General features: G+C 37.3%; 1 protein-coding gene and 1 long non-coding RNA gene across 3 annotated transcripts in view; one reads left to right on the top strand and one right to left on the bottom strand.

The window, feature by feature from the left end:
* LOC131783666 (twisted gastrulation protein homolog 1-A-like) overlaps window positions 1-10,167 on the top strand; it is a 24,686-nt gene extending 14,519 nt beyond the window's left edge. Inside the window, exons 2-4 of one of the 2 annotated variants that reach the window (XM_059100432.2) lie at window positions 193-283; window positions 7,332-7,773; window positions 9,686-10,167. In XM_059100432.2, the coding sequence (XP_058956415.1) occupies window positions 7,338-7,773; window positions 9,686-9,876 (627 nt within the window). In that variant the 5' untranslated portion in view covers window positions 193-283; window positions 7,332-7,337 and the 3' untranslated portion in view covers window positions 9,877-10,167. Of the gene's footprint in view, window positions 1-192; window positions 284-7,328; window positions 7,774-9,685 lie in introns of both variants that reach the window. The other variant, XM_059100431.2, reaches the window with a different exon arrangement.
* LOC136279886 (uncharacterized) lies at window positions 1,631-15,209 on the bottom strand. Its single transcript, XR_010717044.1, has 5 exons — window positions 15,082-15,209; window positions 14,242-14,314; window positions 11,053-11,145; window positions 1,997-2,091; window positions 1,631-1,832 (listed from the first exon to the last, which is right to left on the bottom strand). It is a non-coding gene; the product is annotated as an uncharacterized lncRNA (long non-coding RNA).

Genomic DNA, 15,209 nt, shown 5'->3' with positions numbered 1-15,209 from the left:
CTTAATAAACATTTCAAAGTGGAAGCCTTGCTAAAATATTTACCAATCATTTGACTAAAGCTCTGGCCATATGTCACATGGTGGCCCCTTTTCCACTAAGTTATATATTCGTCTAACTATGAAGTGCAAGAGAGAGAAATTCGTCAAAGAAGATGCAACTGATATTGAGTGTGCAAATGTATTCCTTTTCAGAGTTTCGATGGCGGTTTGGAAAATTTCTTGTCGTGCTGTTTATAGAACAGTTGTGCACGTGGAATACCGATAGTCCTGCTTTTGTGAGTCGGTAAGTATCTGAACGAATAACTTTTTTTTTTTTTTAACTTTATAAACCTCTTCTCTGTGTGTATCGCTACATATTTGTGGTGAACCCCCTATTGTTTTGTTGAGCTCATGTTCAGAACGACTTCTTAATGGCTCACTGAGACTGACAGTGGCTCTTCGCAAGCCAGGCAAATTGTAACAACGAGAGTCGAACTTGATTCTGTTATATTCGTCGACAAGACGTCGCTCTCTCACATGCAGCCTCAAAACTTGACCTATGTTGCTCAGCTCCTACCAAAATGTTACAAATTAGACCGTAGGCATTTCTGCTTTAAGAGTCATAAGTTTGGTGCTTACATGAGCTACGCATGTAAACTTAGCTTACTTCATATTTTTTTCTTAGTTAGGCCACACTGCAAATCTTTTTAATGAACGCTCTCATTGCAAATATATTATCATTTTTCATTAGATAAACATTATCATCCCTACCACAATATTTCTTATTGTTATTATCTCTAAAATCATTGTTACAGTCATCATCATCATTGTCCTTAACATCACCATTATCCTCGATATTAATATCATTACTATTATCGAATTTTCCTCTGTGATGCTGCGTGTGCCAAGTATCTTCTTTTTCCAATGGTTATATGAAAGCAAAGAGCTTCTTCTTTTGTATATATAAAGAGCTTTTTCTGTGATAATTCATTTTGTTAACAGTATTTCTCAAAAATCGGGTGGGAGCAATAGAAGCTAATTATTAATAAAAAAAAGTGTGAAAAAGGTTTTCATAAGATAATCCAGGAAAGGAAGGACAGGCCATGGCGTCTTCAAAGTTTAATTTCAAGAACATCGCCAAAGTTGTGCTCGTAGGCATAACCAAATTCCTTAGTAATTTGTACAACGCAAGTATATAAGTTGCAGATTATTTTTGTATTTCGGTCTCGGTACATTTTTGACTTTTTGCCAGGTCTGATGATGTAATAAAACGCGGAAAAAAAGCCAAATCCGATATTATTCGCTGGAACACTAAGATCACATTCGTAAACACATGTTAAGAAAAGCACATTAATCGAGACCTCTTGGTACTAGAAACGAACAGGCCCATTGAGTTTCAAAAGCAGGTAAGACTTGAAGTTTATTCCTATAACAAAATCAACTTATTCTCTTAAAAGTCCTATTTTCTGCCAAACAAGATACATGACATGCTATAGGAGTTCCGATTTTGTTGCTCTCATTTTTAAATGCACGTGCATCATGCAAGAAATTTGCGGGTTGGTTGACGGGCACTGTAAAGGTTCTCACAATTCTTTTTTTTTATCAAATTCGACACAAAATGGATAAAAATCATTTGAGCGAGGAAAAAAAATACTATTTAAGTATCTTTTCTTTGACATTTTATAAGGTTACCACTCTACAAACATAGCGGTCCTAAATGTACAAATTGAATACTCACTGATCTTTAGTGTGACCAATGTGACTGGATATTGGTCGCTCATGCATTGCATGGCCAGATACGAAGTGAGGTCCATGAAAAGCGAAGAAATTGCTAGGCTGATATTCGATCATCTCTAGATCGAAAAAAAAATGGTCATTAGAGGATTTATTCATAGCCAAAAGATAACGCCAAAATTCGTCAGCATTCTACTAAGCTGACAGTCTTGCAAGTTCATCTATTTCTTTTCTCTTTTTTGACATTTATAAGTTTAGGAATAAATATTTATTACATAGTTACCAACAAATGGATCAATCGCTTCGAGGTTTCAACATTTCCTCCGCCTCGGCCTTTGACTGTCGTCCGTGCCCTCCGGATTGGAAATTTAACCTCTCCTGCATAATAGGGGTGAACCGGTGGTGTCAAGACTTTCCATCGATATACAAGTGTCATATATTTAAATAAGGAGGTGTTTAATGTGAATAGCTCATTTCCGCGAGCGAATGGCTCAGAACAAAAGGTCAACGAGGTCTAGTTTTCAAAGCTCGGTCAACGTGTAGAAAGTCACGGTCGCTGATTTTGCCTCTTCGAAAAAATTGGGTGGGGCATTTGAACGCAATTTTTGCCTCAGTGAAGGGGTATTTGAACAAACCATTTCTCAAAAGTTCAAATGTCCGAATTAATCGACTTATAAATACTAGCATTTTTGTATTTGCTATAGCTGATGTCTTCACAACACCCAAAAAGGAGATACTACTATTAAGAAGATGAAAATCATGTCCTTATTGTTATCATACAAATACATCATCATGACGTTGCTGCTTTACAAGGAAAATTTGTTTTATTTTACAAACATTACTACTGACAGCGCCCTCGAATTTTTTCGACAGGAAATATAATCTTTTCAAGGAACGAACTATATTTTCGTAGTGAGAATGGAAAATGTCTCCTACGACTCGGGTTTAAGTGTCGGTCATCAGGGTAAATTTGGAGCTCTTAAAGTTTGTGATTTAAAATTCAGATTTTCAATTCTGGAGTTTTAAATTCTCTCCGGTTCTAATATTTAATTTACTTGATGAACAGGATATCATATGTCTACTTGCGGAAACAGGGTTTCTATATGGGATGTAAGGAAATAGCCTCCTTTGTTTTAATTCATTGATATTCAGTGTCAGTCTAAATTGGAGCGAGGTCAAACTCACTGCATCCTGCCATAAGTGCTTGAGTATTACTCTGTCTATGATAATTCAGGTTTAGTACTGGTGTCTAGCACTAATGTTTGAATGACGGTAAGACTGAGGAGAAAAAAAAGTTGTCACTGGCAATGCAAGTGTTTCAACTTTCTAGTCACTAAACTTAAAGCACCTCATGGCTGATGAACATAGTTTCTTTACTCTCACTTACAATTTTGTTAATGGCGTCTTCACAAACGGGTTACAGTTAAATTCATTATTTAATTTGTTATCACGTCGAACGATTACGGGAACAATAAGGAGCTTACGTGATTCCAGAGTAGTTAACGAGATGGAACACGCCGAACTATTTAGGTCAAGGATAGAAATCGCGTAATTCTGAAACACAAGAATCTCCAATCTCATCAAACTGATGCAAGAGTGGATTAACTTTCTTACTTATTTAGTTGTTTATTTCGTTGTTAGTCGATCAGGTGCGGTTGTCACAAAATGGTAAAGTATGCCTTTTAGGCTCAAAAACAGCAATATAGAATTCGGTTGTACTTCTCCATCAAAATTGACCTTCAAAAGAGGCAACGAGAAAGAAAGAAAGAAAGAAATTGAAAACCACTGCACCAGCTAATTGTACCTTGCACCCAAGTGAGACGCGATCGTTGATGGATATTACTCTTTAATTTCCTTTAAAGGTGAATTTTTCTTACCACGCTTGAATCAATTTGGTTGATAAAGTTTAATTCAATGAATGAAAATAGAAGCTTCGAAAGAACCGATGACGGCGAAGACTCTATTCATGATACCATTATAATGCCGTAGTAGAAATCTCAAACTAATGACAATTTAGGATCTAGAAGTTCAACGAGTTGCCCTATGCCAAATCTCGCAAAATTAAGCTTATGAGATATCTTGCAAGGGTATTTTTAATTTCAGTTAAGCTGTTTTCCTAAATAGGTTTGTAAGACTTGCTGGAAAGGTTATTGAAATAGACTCGGCGTTAAAGAAAAAAGAACAGACATTGAGGGCCTGGACGCTTCCTTCCGATTCAAGTTGTCTTGTTGCTACCTCTCCCCTGAAAAACGGAGGAATGAGTTTGAACTGCCCATCAAATAGATTCAGTCAAAGGCATTCATTTCCTTTTGACATATGGGAGCTGCAACTCTAAGTTGTATGGTACGCCGCCTCTTTATTCTTACCTCGCTCTAATTACCACGACTGGAAACAAAGGGTGGGTAGAATAGCTAAATGATGCATGCATATTCGATTTTCGCTACTATTACGAAATCCGAAAAAGAAATCGACTGATTGTTTCAGTCTATTTTAAGAATTCTCAGCTTCGTCTGATGGATCATTTTAATCTGTTATATCAAGAATACTTTTCATTAAAGATTTGGGTCAATACTACTCCATCGTAAATCGAGTGCGTCGCCTTAAAATATTTTGTCAGTTGCTCGAGCCTGCTAGCCTTGGATCTTCTGATATCTTCAAACTATTGATTGTGTCAGGCTCAAAACACTTTTTTACTATTGTAGGTTTTGAAACAAAAACTATGAAACTCAGGGATTGGACTATTGTATTTTGAATTAATATTTATTAAAGAAGAATGAGGTCGTGAACAATTAGCTATTATTTGATATTTTGAACTTTAAGACGTTTTTTCTCTATCACTCCTTTGGTGGGGCTGAAGTATTGTCTGCCACCTGTTGCTTTTCTTTAAGATAAAGTCCAATATACTTTGTCTATTTTTAACTTTCTTAATGCATCTGATAGCTAAAAACAACTAAGTGTAAATGTTTATTTACAGCAATCGTGCCTTATACAATAGGCACAAAGCCAAAAGTGAACTAAAAAAATGAGTATAGCGACTACCCACCAGCAGTCCTTCCTGCTGAGAATTCTGTGGCACTTCCTACACAACAGTGACTTCTTTATTGACTTTGGCAGTCCTGAGGTACGTGAAATAATTTCACGACCGTGATATCAAAATTCAATAACAACGAAGAATCATTTTAGAACGGATGTTGCACTAAACTGAAGTATACAGTGCTTAAGCCATTATCGGAGAGTTGGTGATTCATCCAGCGATCACAAAATCAATAGTCTAGCCGACATCGAATATAGCTGTTGCTTATTATAACGAAAGAACGAGACAAGAGGTGGTAAGGATCAAAACATTAGCTCATTAGAGGGTGGTTTTGTGGTCACTATACAGAATTCGATCTATCATTTTGTGCAATAAATAATAAAGCAAAGTTGCTGGTTTAAAATGCTTTTTTTGACTGAAGAGATTGAGCATTGAGTTTCCAAAGTGTATTTTTAATTTGTTGTTATCCTCCCTTTTCCCACTTTTTATATCAGTATGAGTAAGAATTCCTACCAATAAGGTACTTTCCAAGATATTTCACGGATAGTCCTGAGGTAAGGTAGACGGCGACAAACAACAGCCAACAACAAAAAGATCAGTAGGGACAGTATCTTTTTTTAGTCTCGGTTTGGAAAATTTCCATGATGAAAGCCAATATATAGCAACCTGAATATATGAAAATTAGGCCGTTCGATAGAAAATTAATTCCTTCGGTTAGATTTTTCGTTTGCCTTATCCTTCAATTAGAGGACGAAACATGCTCACCACTAAGTAGAACAGCTTTGTCAAAGTTTCTAGATTTCGAAAGAAGGTTACTTCTGTTGTTTAATTATGTCATTTTGAATCTGTGTCAGTCAGCGATCTTCTCCATCTTCATAAAAACTTTTAAATTTTTCTTTCCTTTTGGTTCACTATTTTAATTTTGCTCTTCGGTATTAGTCCGCCCCTATGATAATTACTTCAGATTTTCATTCCGAAAAGGGATATTTCCGTGGATCCATAAAAAAAGCTTAAAATATTGTGAAGTAACTCCTTAAAAATTAAAAGAATATTCCTCGTTGTCGAGAACCATATAGCTCATTTATTAATATCGGCGAAGTGTTTGATATTAGCAATGCAGGAGAAGTGGAGAATATTTTCGTTACTTAGGATATAAATTCTTATTTCATTACTTTTTTTTACCAGCTTAATCATCTAACTCTCAAGTGATGGAATGATCTACATCGCATGCACCGGCGATTCAATACTAAACTAAAAATAGACGTACATGCCGTGTACTTCATCTCATTTCAGTAATCACATTACTTGGGAAACGACATCAGGCCAAAGAAGCATTTATCTAATCCCCTCTTTCAAAGCGGGTTCCACGTGTAGGCAGCAACTCGTGATCTACCCACGAGATTAACTAAGATCATTCTGTGTCATCTTAGGAGGGAAATACAAACATTATCTCGAAAGTTTACTTTCACAACCATATCCTCTTTTAAATGTTGTAAAAACAAATCTGCCGAAAATCACGAAAATACAGTCTCCATATTCATTATGGAAAGCTGTCTGATAGCTGAAGCTTAGGACTACTTTTACAAAGATTGACTCTCTTCAGAGTAAACCAAATATTGGAAAAAAAAATCGCAGGGCATACGTCGTTAAATTTTTTCTCACTCCGAGAATTTCAGTTAAATTCATTTTTCATCACTTTCGCCTTCAATTCTTCTATAGTGATCAAGACGCAGCTTCAAGACACGATATAGTTATTTCACAATATTGCTGTCTCTCCGACCATGTCCGTTGCAGACTACTGATGACGAATGGGAAGGGGTTTAGATATGAAAACTTCCTTCAGGAACTACCTGGGGGTGGACTTAGACTTTATCCAAGGCCGCCAAAAGAGATTTCAGGGGCTGAGAATAATTCTGACATATGCTTAGATACCACATTATTTTCACGCTGTTCTTTTAATCCTACCATTGCGGAAAAATTGTCGCAATTGTCATAATCTTCTAGGTTTGTCCCACACTTGTAATTGCCACCGTAATTTTATTTCCAAACGTTTTCTAACTCCATAGGGGGCGGGAGGATTTAAGACTATTATCTACCAGAATATCGGCTCTTTCTTTGAAGCTCAGAAAGCGAGTTAATAACTTTGTGTTGACTACAAAGCATTATCTAGTCATCGCCTACATTTTAATAGCATGATCAATGGTTCTGTGCAAGAAGGGAGATTATTTTAACTTCATGTCAGAAACCCTCTCATTTATTTTTACTTGAAAGGTTTGTTTGATATGATATGTGCAAGAAAAAACAAGATCAACCATTCTATATTGTCGATCCATTACCATCTCAGAACATTTACTCTGTAGAGGGGACTTGCTTAAGTCCCGTAAATTTAGAAATTGTACGCTGTGCTTCCAACCCGCTAACCTCTGGTAAAAGGAAAAGGTCCTGAGCCTTTATATTTACATCCATTTGTCACTTCCTTTAATCTAAGATTTGCATACGCTCACCAGTTGGGCTGTTTTTTGTAGTATGACAAATTGCTGATGGTGCTGACGTCCAATCGATTTCATTCGTTTCTTTTTAGCAGCTCAGGATGAAAGATCTGGTCAGTACCCTTATCTTATTGTTCACTCTGATGTCACTTATCACTTTTACCAGTGGAACACAGCCTCAAAATGGCGGCCAGTTCACTCAACGCGAAATAGACGCCTACAAGAGATGCAAAAGCACAGCTTGTGTTGCCCGAGTCTCTCTTTGTATCATAAATAAAGATTGCGCAAACTGCAGGCCTATAGCTGGAAAAAACTGTACATGTTGCGAGGACTGCTTCAGATGCCTTGGTCAGAAACTCTGGAAAAAATGTTGTGATTGTGTTGGTCTCTGCACTCACACTCCTCGCAATGACACGAACAGCACGCAGCAAATATCAAGCAGTTACGGTGACTTGAGCAGGTCTATACCAACTATGTTTGACATTATCAGTCAAGGATCACATTTTCCCATTGCCTTCATGACAAGGGGCAAAAAAGGTTGGTATTTTGTGTTTGAAGAAGTCTTAAGTTTAAGAGCGATTCGAAAAAGGTACCAGCACCTATCAGAAGTTGGCTAATGACTCGGTTTCACGTTCGCCAGACGAATCGATCGAAAATGTTCAAATTGGTAAAACAAAATATCGTTTTTGCTATCACATTGCACTAAAGAAAGGACAATCAATCTCTGGATGAGATTGTTACTCCAGATACAATGATAAAGATATTTATGCACAATTAAGAGTACCAATAGAACGACAAAAAACATCCCTTTGGAAATATTTTACGGTGATGTTTCAACGCTTTCCTATTTGACTTATCAACTTTTGTTGGCTCCTCGAGAAAGGGAGCAATGACTTCTAAATGCAGAATCAGCAATTAGCAGCACCGCATGTGTTGGATACCCTAAACTTTAATGCAAAGATATAGAAAGTTGATCGTGAAAACTCTGCCTTATTGTTAAGCGGTGTTGTGGAGAATACCCCCTAATTTTTAAAGAGGCAGAACTATCCTGTGGTGATATTAAAATGTCGAAATCAATCATGAACAGTTGATCTAGGCTTGACGAGCGTTCGAATACCGCCAGCTCTCGATTCAAAAAAACCTGAAATAGAAAATATAGTCCTTCAAAACGAACCATGAAATACAACAAAAGGATCGCGTACACGCGCGTACATGTTTGAAACAATACAAATCCTTCTGAACTGATTTTAAGTGCCCAATTCAACATGACGAAAATGGACAGAAGGGTACAGTTGAATGAAAATTAAATTAATTAATTAAAAGCCAATCAAATATTGCGGCATTTGGATAGATCTACGTTATTCCTTATGTTTGTGGTTCGTTAGTCCAAGAATAATCACTTTGAAATAATCAGACGATAAAGATCGTAAAACTAAAGCGTCGATCGATTTTGATAGGCTTGTACACATCGTGTAATTTTTCAAGCATTCTGAAACGCAACTGTCTCAAAACACAATTAAATTTCTCCAAATTTCACTCAATGAAGTACAGTAAGAAATCTTCGATTTCTCTATCAATATATTTCCCAAAATAAATCTGGTTTTTAAGAAAAAAAATTTGGCTCTGCCTGTTCCTCTGCGTTTACCGTCAGTTTTGTTATGAATTCGCTGACACTGAGCGGTAACAGTCTCCATCAACGGGAACTCCAACGAAAAAGTAATACCAACTTTCGTATCGTGAGAACTTAGCTCATCAAATAATTTATTTTTGTTTAATTTCGCGTTCTCAAGTGGTTGCTGAATCAGGTTGCTTTGTGCTTATTTAAGGCGCTGCGGTCAATACATACAAGTTTGTCTTCCGTAAAATCAATGGGATATTAACCTTAGTAAGGCGGTTGGGCGAGCAAAATAGTAAACTACAGTGTTACAGTAAGTATGCATGATCAAAACTGCAACAAAATGAACTAAAAATGTAACTATGTATGAGAAGCTGAGCCGGTTAATCCACTGAGGCAACATGAGTGTGCTATGTTCGCTAAAAACATCGCATCTAATGACTATTCTGGTCTACTGTGGATGTAATCATCTGGCTTAGTTTACGTATCGTAAATAGACCTTTCATACATTTATCGCTCCGTAAATCACAGTCCTTAAAATGGCACGCCAAAATTGCACAATGCTTCATACTCGGCCAAATAACAACTAATATACTACTGAAAAGCAATATCACAAACTTATTTTAGTATCACTTTCTTTTTTGGATCGAGCAATTGCAATAATAAAAAGGGCGGAAAGAGAAGAAAGCGCACTTTAAAACTGTCACGTTTGCCAAATATCTAATGGTCTCAAATACTGGTACAATAACTGAGTGTACACTTTTTCGAAGGTATCTTTAGAAAAAATACTTTCTGCCATGCATTCAACATCGTCTTTCCCACTCTATATTGCAGGTTCGTCAAACCATTGCAAAGTAGCTTTCTTTCATAGGTGCGTTGCGAAAGAAGATTGCATTGTGTCCTGCGGGGACATGGGATCTCATAGGTACCGCTGGTTCCGGAATGGCTGCTGTCAGTGCGTAGGGCACCGATGCAAAGACTACGGAGAACTTCAACCTCTCTGCCAGATGTGCGGGATCAATTAAAGCTCTGCATATGGTGTCAAATGAAATAGAGTTTTGCCTTCTTTAAAAGAGACTTTGCATCGCTAATGAGGGGGAAAATAGTTTACAAAGGATCATAAAGTTATATTTCTTCTCCAAGAATCTTAATCACAACATCACCACTGATCGATACCATTTGCTACACCAATCGTTTGCTACACGGTAATCCAGTTTAAAACGCAGAATAGATAAGAAAACTTGAGAGCATTACTGAAAAAGAACATTTGTTCATTCCAATTTCTATTCCCCTTCTAGCTAGAAATATTGTTAAGACACTAGAGAAGAGAACTAAACAAGAATTCTGGGGACAGAGACATCCGCTTGTTTCAATTCATTCCCCATCTTCTTTCGGCTGTTATGACATCGTCACTCATATGTTCCCTATGTAACGTTGAGAGGACAAACTAGCTCGGATTATCCTTAAAAATATGGATATGAGCTTATCTTCTCTTAGTTACAAATAATTTTTTATACCATGGCTTCGAGTTATCCTTGGGCTTCAGAATCGAATGGGAATTTCCTGCTGATGTCATGAGAGTCCCATACTTGATACATCAAGTTTTCTAACTTAAACCTTCACTGAAATCTTATTCTCTGTGATATCGAATTAATGTCGAATTGAAAAATACAGTATATCTCAGCTGCAATTTGTTCCCAGAAAATTAACTACAGTGTAATCTGCTTAATTGTGCAGTGCACACTTTTTGCAATAGTTACAATGAAGAAACATAGATTCATTACACAAGCAAGGAACATAGGCATTAGAGCAAATAGGTCGCCTTTGCCTACAGTCGGAGAAAGCTAAATTCGACCTTCAGTTTTTGCAGTCATTTGCTAATTCAAGCCGGTAAAAGTTTACGTTTTCTAAGTTAAGGATGGTCAAGGGAGCTACGTCATAGTTTAATTTGTGCGTTCATATAAAAAAAACAGGTATCCCATACCTTTAAAGCTTTTTATTTGCAAACCGTTTGAATCTTCTTCTTAATTAGCCATTCCTTCAATTTTGCTCAACCCTTTTTGCATATTTATCCAACACCACTCAGTTAAAGTTTGTTATGTCTCTCAAGTTAGAGGTCGTTTTGCAAGTCACAAGAATTGACACAAGGTGGTTCCCTTAAACGCATAATAAATAAAAGACAATAAACGATTAAAGCATACCTTATGGTTTGAAGAGCCTGCCGTTTGGAAGAACGAGCAACTTTTGGGGGCGATCGATGATCCGCGTGAACACAATGCCCACGGCATGTTTACCTATGTAGGGAAAATACGGGGTCACTATTAGCATGCGTTACTCGGCGGTTAGTCTTGTCCGATGAGTTCATAGCTAACCATTTTTGTTTGGAGCTGCAACTGATTCACGCACCCAATGATCAACTGGCCACCGTATAGAGTTTCTAAAGCTGACGTTTCGCATTAGCCCCTCATAAGAGCGAATAGAGGAGTAGAGGAATTGTGGGTTGACTGTTTGTGTGCAGGAAAATAGAGCCACGCTATTGGTTGAAACATGGAAACGTGACAACACGAGAATAAATAAGTTGAATGGAAATGAGGATATAGAGTGCCGATTTGAAAGATAAATTTTTGTCCTATAGTTTTGCATATCTTGTTTCGTCGAAAGGGTTTGCTGTTTCGCGGCGGTTAGGCAACCAGCATCGCTTTTAAAAGGGTCCGTGAATAAATTATATGAGTTCATTGAAAATTGAGAAGACGGTTACAAAATAGTTACAGTGCCGAGTATACTAAATTCATGGCCATGTTTTCTTTATTTCGGAGATCGCCGGTAGACAGATTCTGGCCTCTAGTTTAGCCGTTGGTTTCATCTACTTCTCTGCTCTTTCTCTGGGTAGCACTTTTTTTCCGCTATTCCACTTTAGGATTCATTCTCTTGGACCTCACTTTCCCCATGGATGTAGATTTGCGACTTGACTGTAGAATCATACATCTCCAGCGAATTTGAAAAGACTATTAAACCGAACCCTACAAGAATTTTTGTGGTTTTTAATAAGAGATTATGAACTGTTTATATTCTTTAGTTCTTACCTACTTATATCTATTGAAGGACAGACGCAAAGATGACGTCGCTATTCGCAAAATTTTGCTTCTTCATCTTATAAAACAAATACATTCCTTGTTGCCGTGGGTCTTTACAGTAATTCAGTGATCACTGACATACTAGGCTGCGCCTCGTGTACCACTTTGTTCTCGCCACATTTTGAAGTCATCACAGACGCACGGAGACATGGAAACTATTTTTATTTGGAACCTTTTGGGGTTCAAAGCTCGTATTTCTTTAGTCTACGGTATGACCGCGTTGACAATTGCTTTGATGAGTTGTGATATGCTCTGAGTAAAATTTTAGGAGCCGAAAATTCAGAATTTTTTTGCTTGGATTCCCTAGCTTAAAGCGCCTGGATATGGTATGTAGATCTTACGGATTTTTACGAAACTAGCCTAGAAAATGTTCACTGGTTTTTAACGCGCCAAAATGCCTGATTCTTTTTTGATATTTCAAATACTATTCCTTTCAGGCCTTCTTATGTAAAGAGGATCGGCAAGCACCGTATTTCATTAGCCGAGTTCAAGTAGATTTTCTCGGCAACCAATAGGAGAAGCCTCACACACTTATGCATATCATCAACTGCTGATTGGCACTTTGCGGTTTATTTTTTTGTGCGTGCGAACACTAAAGGCAGGTAAATCAGTTTATATCACACATGGTCAATTTGGCGTAAAAGAGCTTGCACACGCTTACCATTATATCAAATCTTTTTGATATAGCCATTTCTTCGGATTCTTGAGTTTTTAAGCGTCACAGTGATAAATATTTTTGTTTTTCTTATTAAAAGCGACGTGCGTATGAACGACTTTCCGGAAGACACCCCCTGAAGGTTCCCAGAAACCTTTATGCTGATCGACGCCTTGGAGAACGAGATTCACAAAGAGTAAGAGACTTATCACTAAATGCTGTTTAATCACTTCCTAAAATCATTTTATATTAATGTCATTATCAAGCAATGTACTATAGTTTCCTGCTCGCCTGTTCATTTTCAAAATCGGTTTGAAATCAGTTGACTCAAACAAAACCCCTGATTTTTTTTCACGAAATCTAGAATGCTCCTGTGCTTCAGTGATTTTATCGACTGCTGAGGACAACTCGTTTAGAGTCTTGGAGTTGGACTTTTGAGACACAAATGAAAAGAATTTGAATATTTTCTAACGATGAGAGAGTGCGTGTTAGTCGTGTGAGAGAAAGTTTTTAAAGCGGCATTTGATTGGGAAAAAGATGGAACTGCCATTTACGAAGGAGTCGCTTAGAGAGGATAATCGCCCAGGAGAATGTTCGGGTAAATGAGTGTCGATTGGACTTTGTTTGTTGTAACATCTCGGCATTTGGGTGGCCGCATGAGAATAACCTTTTTCTAACTTCAGTTGGACATCAGTTGGACAACAAGGTTATGATCCCTGCGCCTGTTTTGGTGCCAAACCGTCCGAAATATTTTCTGCTCGTTTGGTGCCAAACCGTCCGAAATATTTTATGAAAAGTATCTTAGTTTAATATACGAGCTCGTCAAAATACGGCACAAGTCGTAAAATACTCAGCGATACTACACACCAAAACGTCGAATAAAATATATGTATTAAGAGGAACGAAGACATATCGAAACGGTGGAACAGTTATCTACATTACACTCTTTATTGTGCGCCTATCGGTCTTGCACTGTTCCACTGGCTTAGTTTTGTGTCTCAATAGAAATTCGGTGGGGTAGCGCCATATTTAACTTTAGCACCGTCTTCCAATAATTTTGCAACAGTGACTGTATATTCAGAACTTGAGTTCAAGTGGTTGTCGTTTTTTTAGACCTTTTTTAAACTGAAGCAAGAAATTCAGAGACGAACCTTACAGTAATTAATTTTTTTCTATATCATATTAAGTTACTAATGCCAATTACTATTCAATGGTGGTAATTGAATTACCCCTTGATTGGTGCAGTTGAAGATTGTGAGACTGCAATGTGCAAGCGTCTTGAATATAATTACCAACGTTTGAGGAAAAAACTTCCCTTAGTTCTTTATCAATTAAATTACAATATGACATCAAGATGAGAAGAACATGATGGTAAGTTCTCTTTGACTTGATTATTGATGTCAGAAGTTCATACATGTTTGTCTTCATTTTAACTTCATTAAAAGCACTGTGTTAAAGCAGAATTGATTCTCAAAGATGATGATTACATCGTTGTCATATTTATGCACAGTGGCGAACAAAGGGAAGACCAAAGTGCAAAGGAAGTAATCACAAAATAACTGAGAGCCGTTCGATTGTGTAATAAAATAAGTAAGGTTTACCCACTGAAAGTTAGGAATCTTCAAAGTTCGTCAAGTTCGCATTCTGATGCAAAATATCACCACCTCAGGTTTTCTGAAAAAAAAAATCAGTCATTGATCAAAGAATTAAATGAACCCAATCAAACATGTTTTTTTTCTCTGAATTATCTGCACATTTCATTGAAACCCTTTAGCTTATAGCTGATTGCTGATTGTAATGGTTATCATTAGACTTTAAGTTTATTTCGATGCTGGTAAAGGTTTTTTTGACTGGATTTACTGACCGCTCTCCAAATTTGAATTAATCTTAGGGATAACTTCAACCAAGCTGTGACATGAAGAATAGATCATTTTGAAACTTTGGCACGTTTCAATGCGCCTCGTTTGGAAGTAATCGAATGTATCTTTTCGAGTTGTGTCGTACTTTGTCGAGTCAGAGGGTCAGTTAAAATACAAACAACGAGTAAAGATACCCGGTAATACTACACACCAAAACGTCTAATAAGTTATCCAACCGCTTTATTTTATGCCCATTTCTTATAATACGTGAAAAGCGAAGCAGATGTAGAAATGTAGCACGCGCAAGCACTGTGACCTATCCTTTTCATTGAAATTTTCGAAACAGACGTTGTCAGAGAAAGTTTGAGGAAAGTTTGTCAGGTAACTTTTTTCCTGACGGATCGCCTCGAGAAAATGCTTTGTTCTTGATCAAAATTCTTTACTTTTCTTCTTCTTCGTTCAATTTCTGCTCGACAACAGCCCAGCCATAGGAGACTGTTGAGTCTGTTTTGGGCCGAAGCATTTGGTTCTGTGTCTCAGGTAAATAGGTATTCAGCGTAAAGAGGAAATAATGGACTTTACCTTCCTCTAACCCCTTTCGAAACACTTTTCCATTGAGGTGGTCACCGTCTACAACTTGTGTTATGAGTTGCGATGTGCTTTGCTGGATCCAGTCAACAGGTTCGTTTGGTCTCTACACTGAAAATTGC

Source organism: Pocillopora verrucosa, chromosome 3 (genome assembly GCF_036669915.1).
Source record: "Pocillopora verrucosa isolate sample1 chromosome 3, ASM3666991v2, whole genome shotgun sequence".
NCBI lineage: Eukaryota > Metazoa > Cnidaria > Anthozoa > Scleractinia > Pocilloporidae > Pocillopora > Pocillopora verrucosa.
Note: the sequence above shows the minus strand (reverse complement) of the source record. Positions and strands in the feature narration are given on the sequence as shown.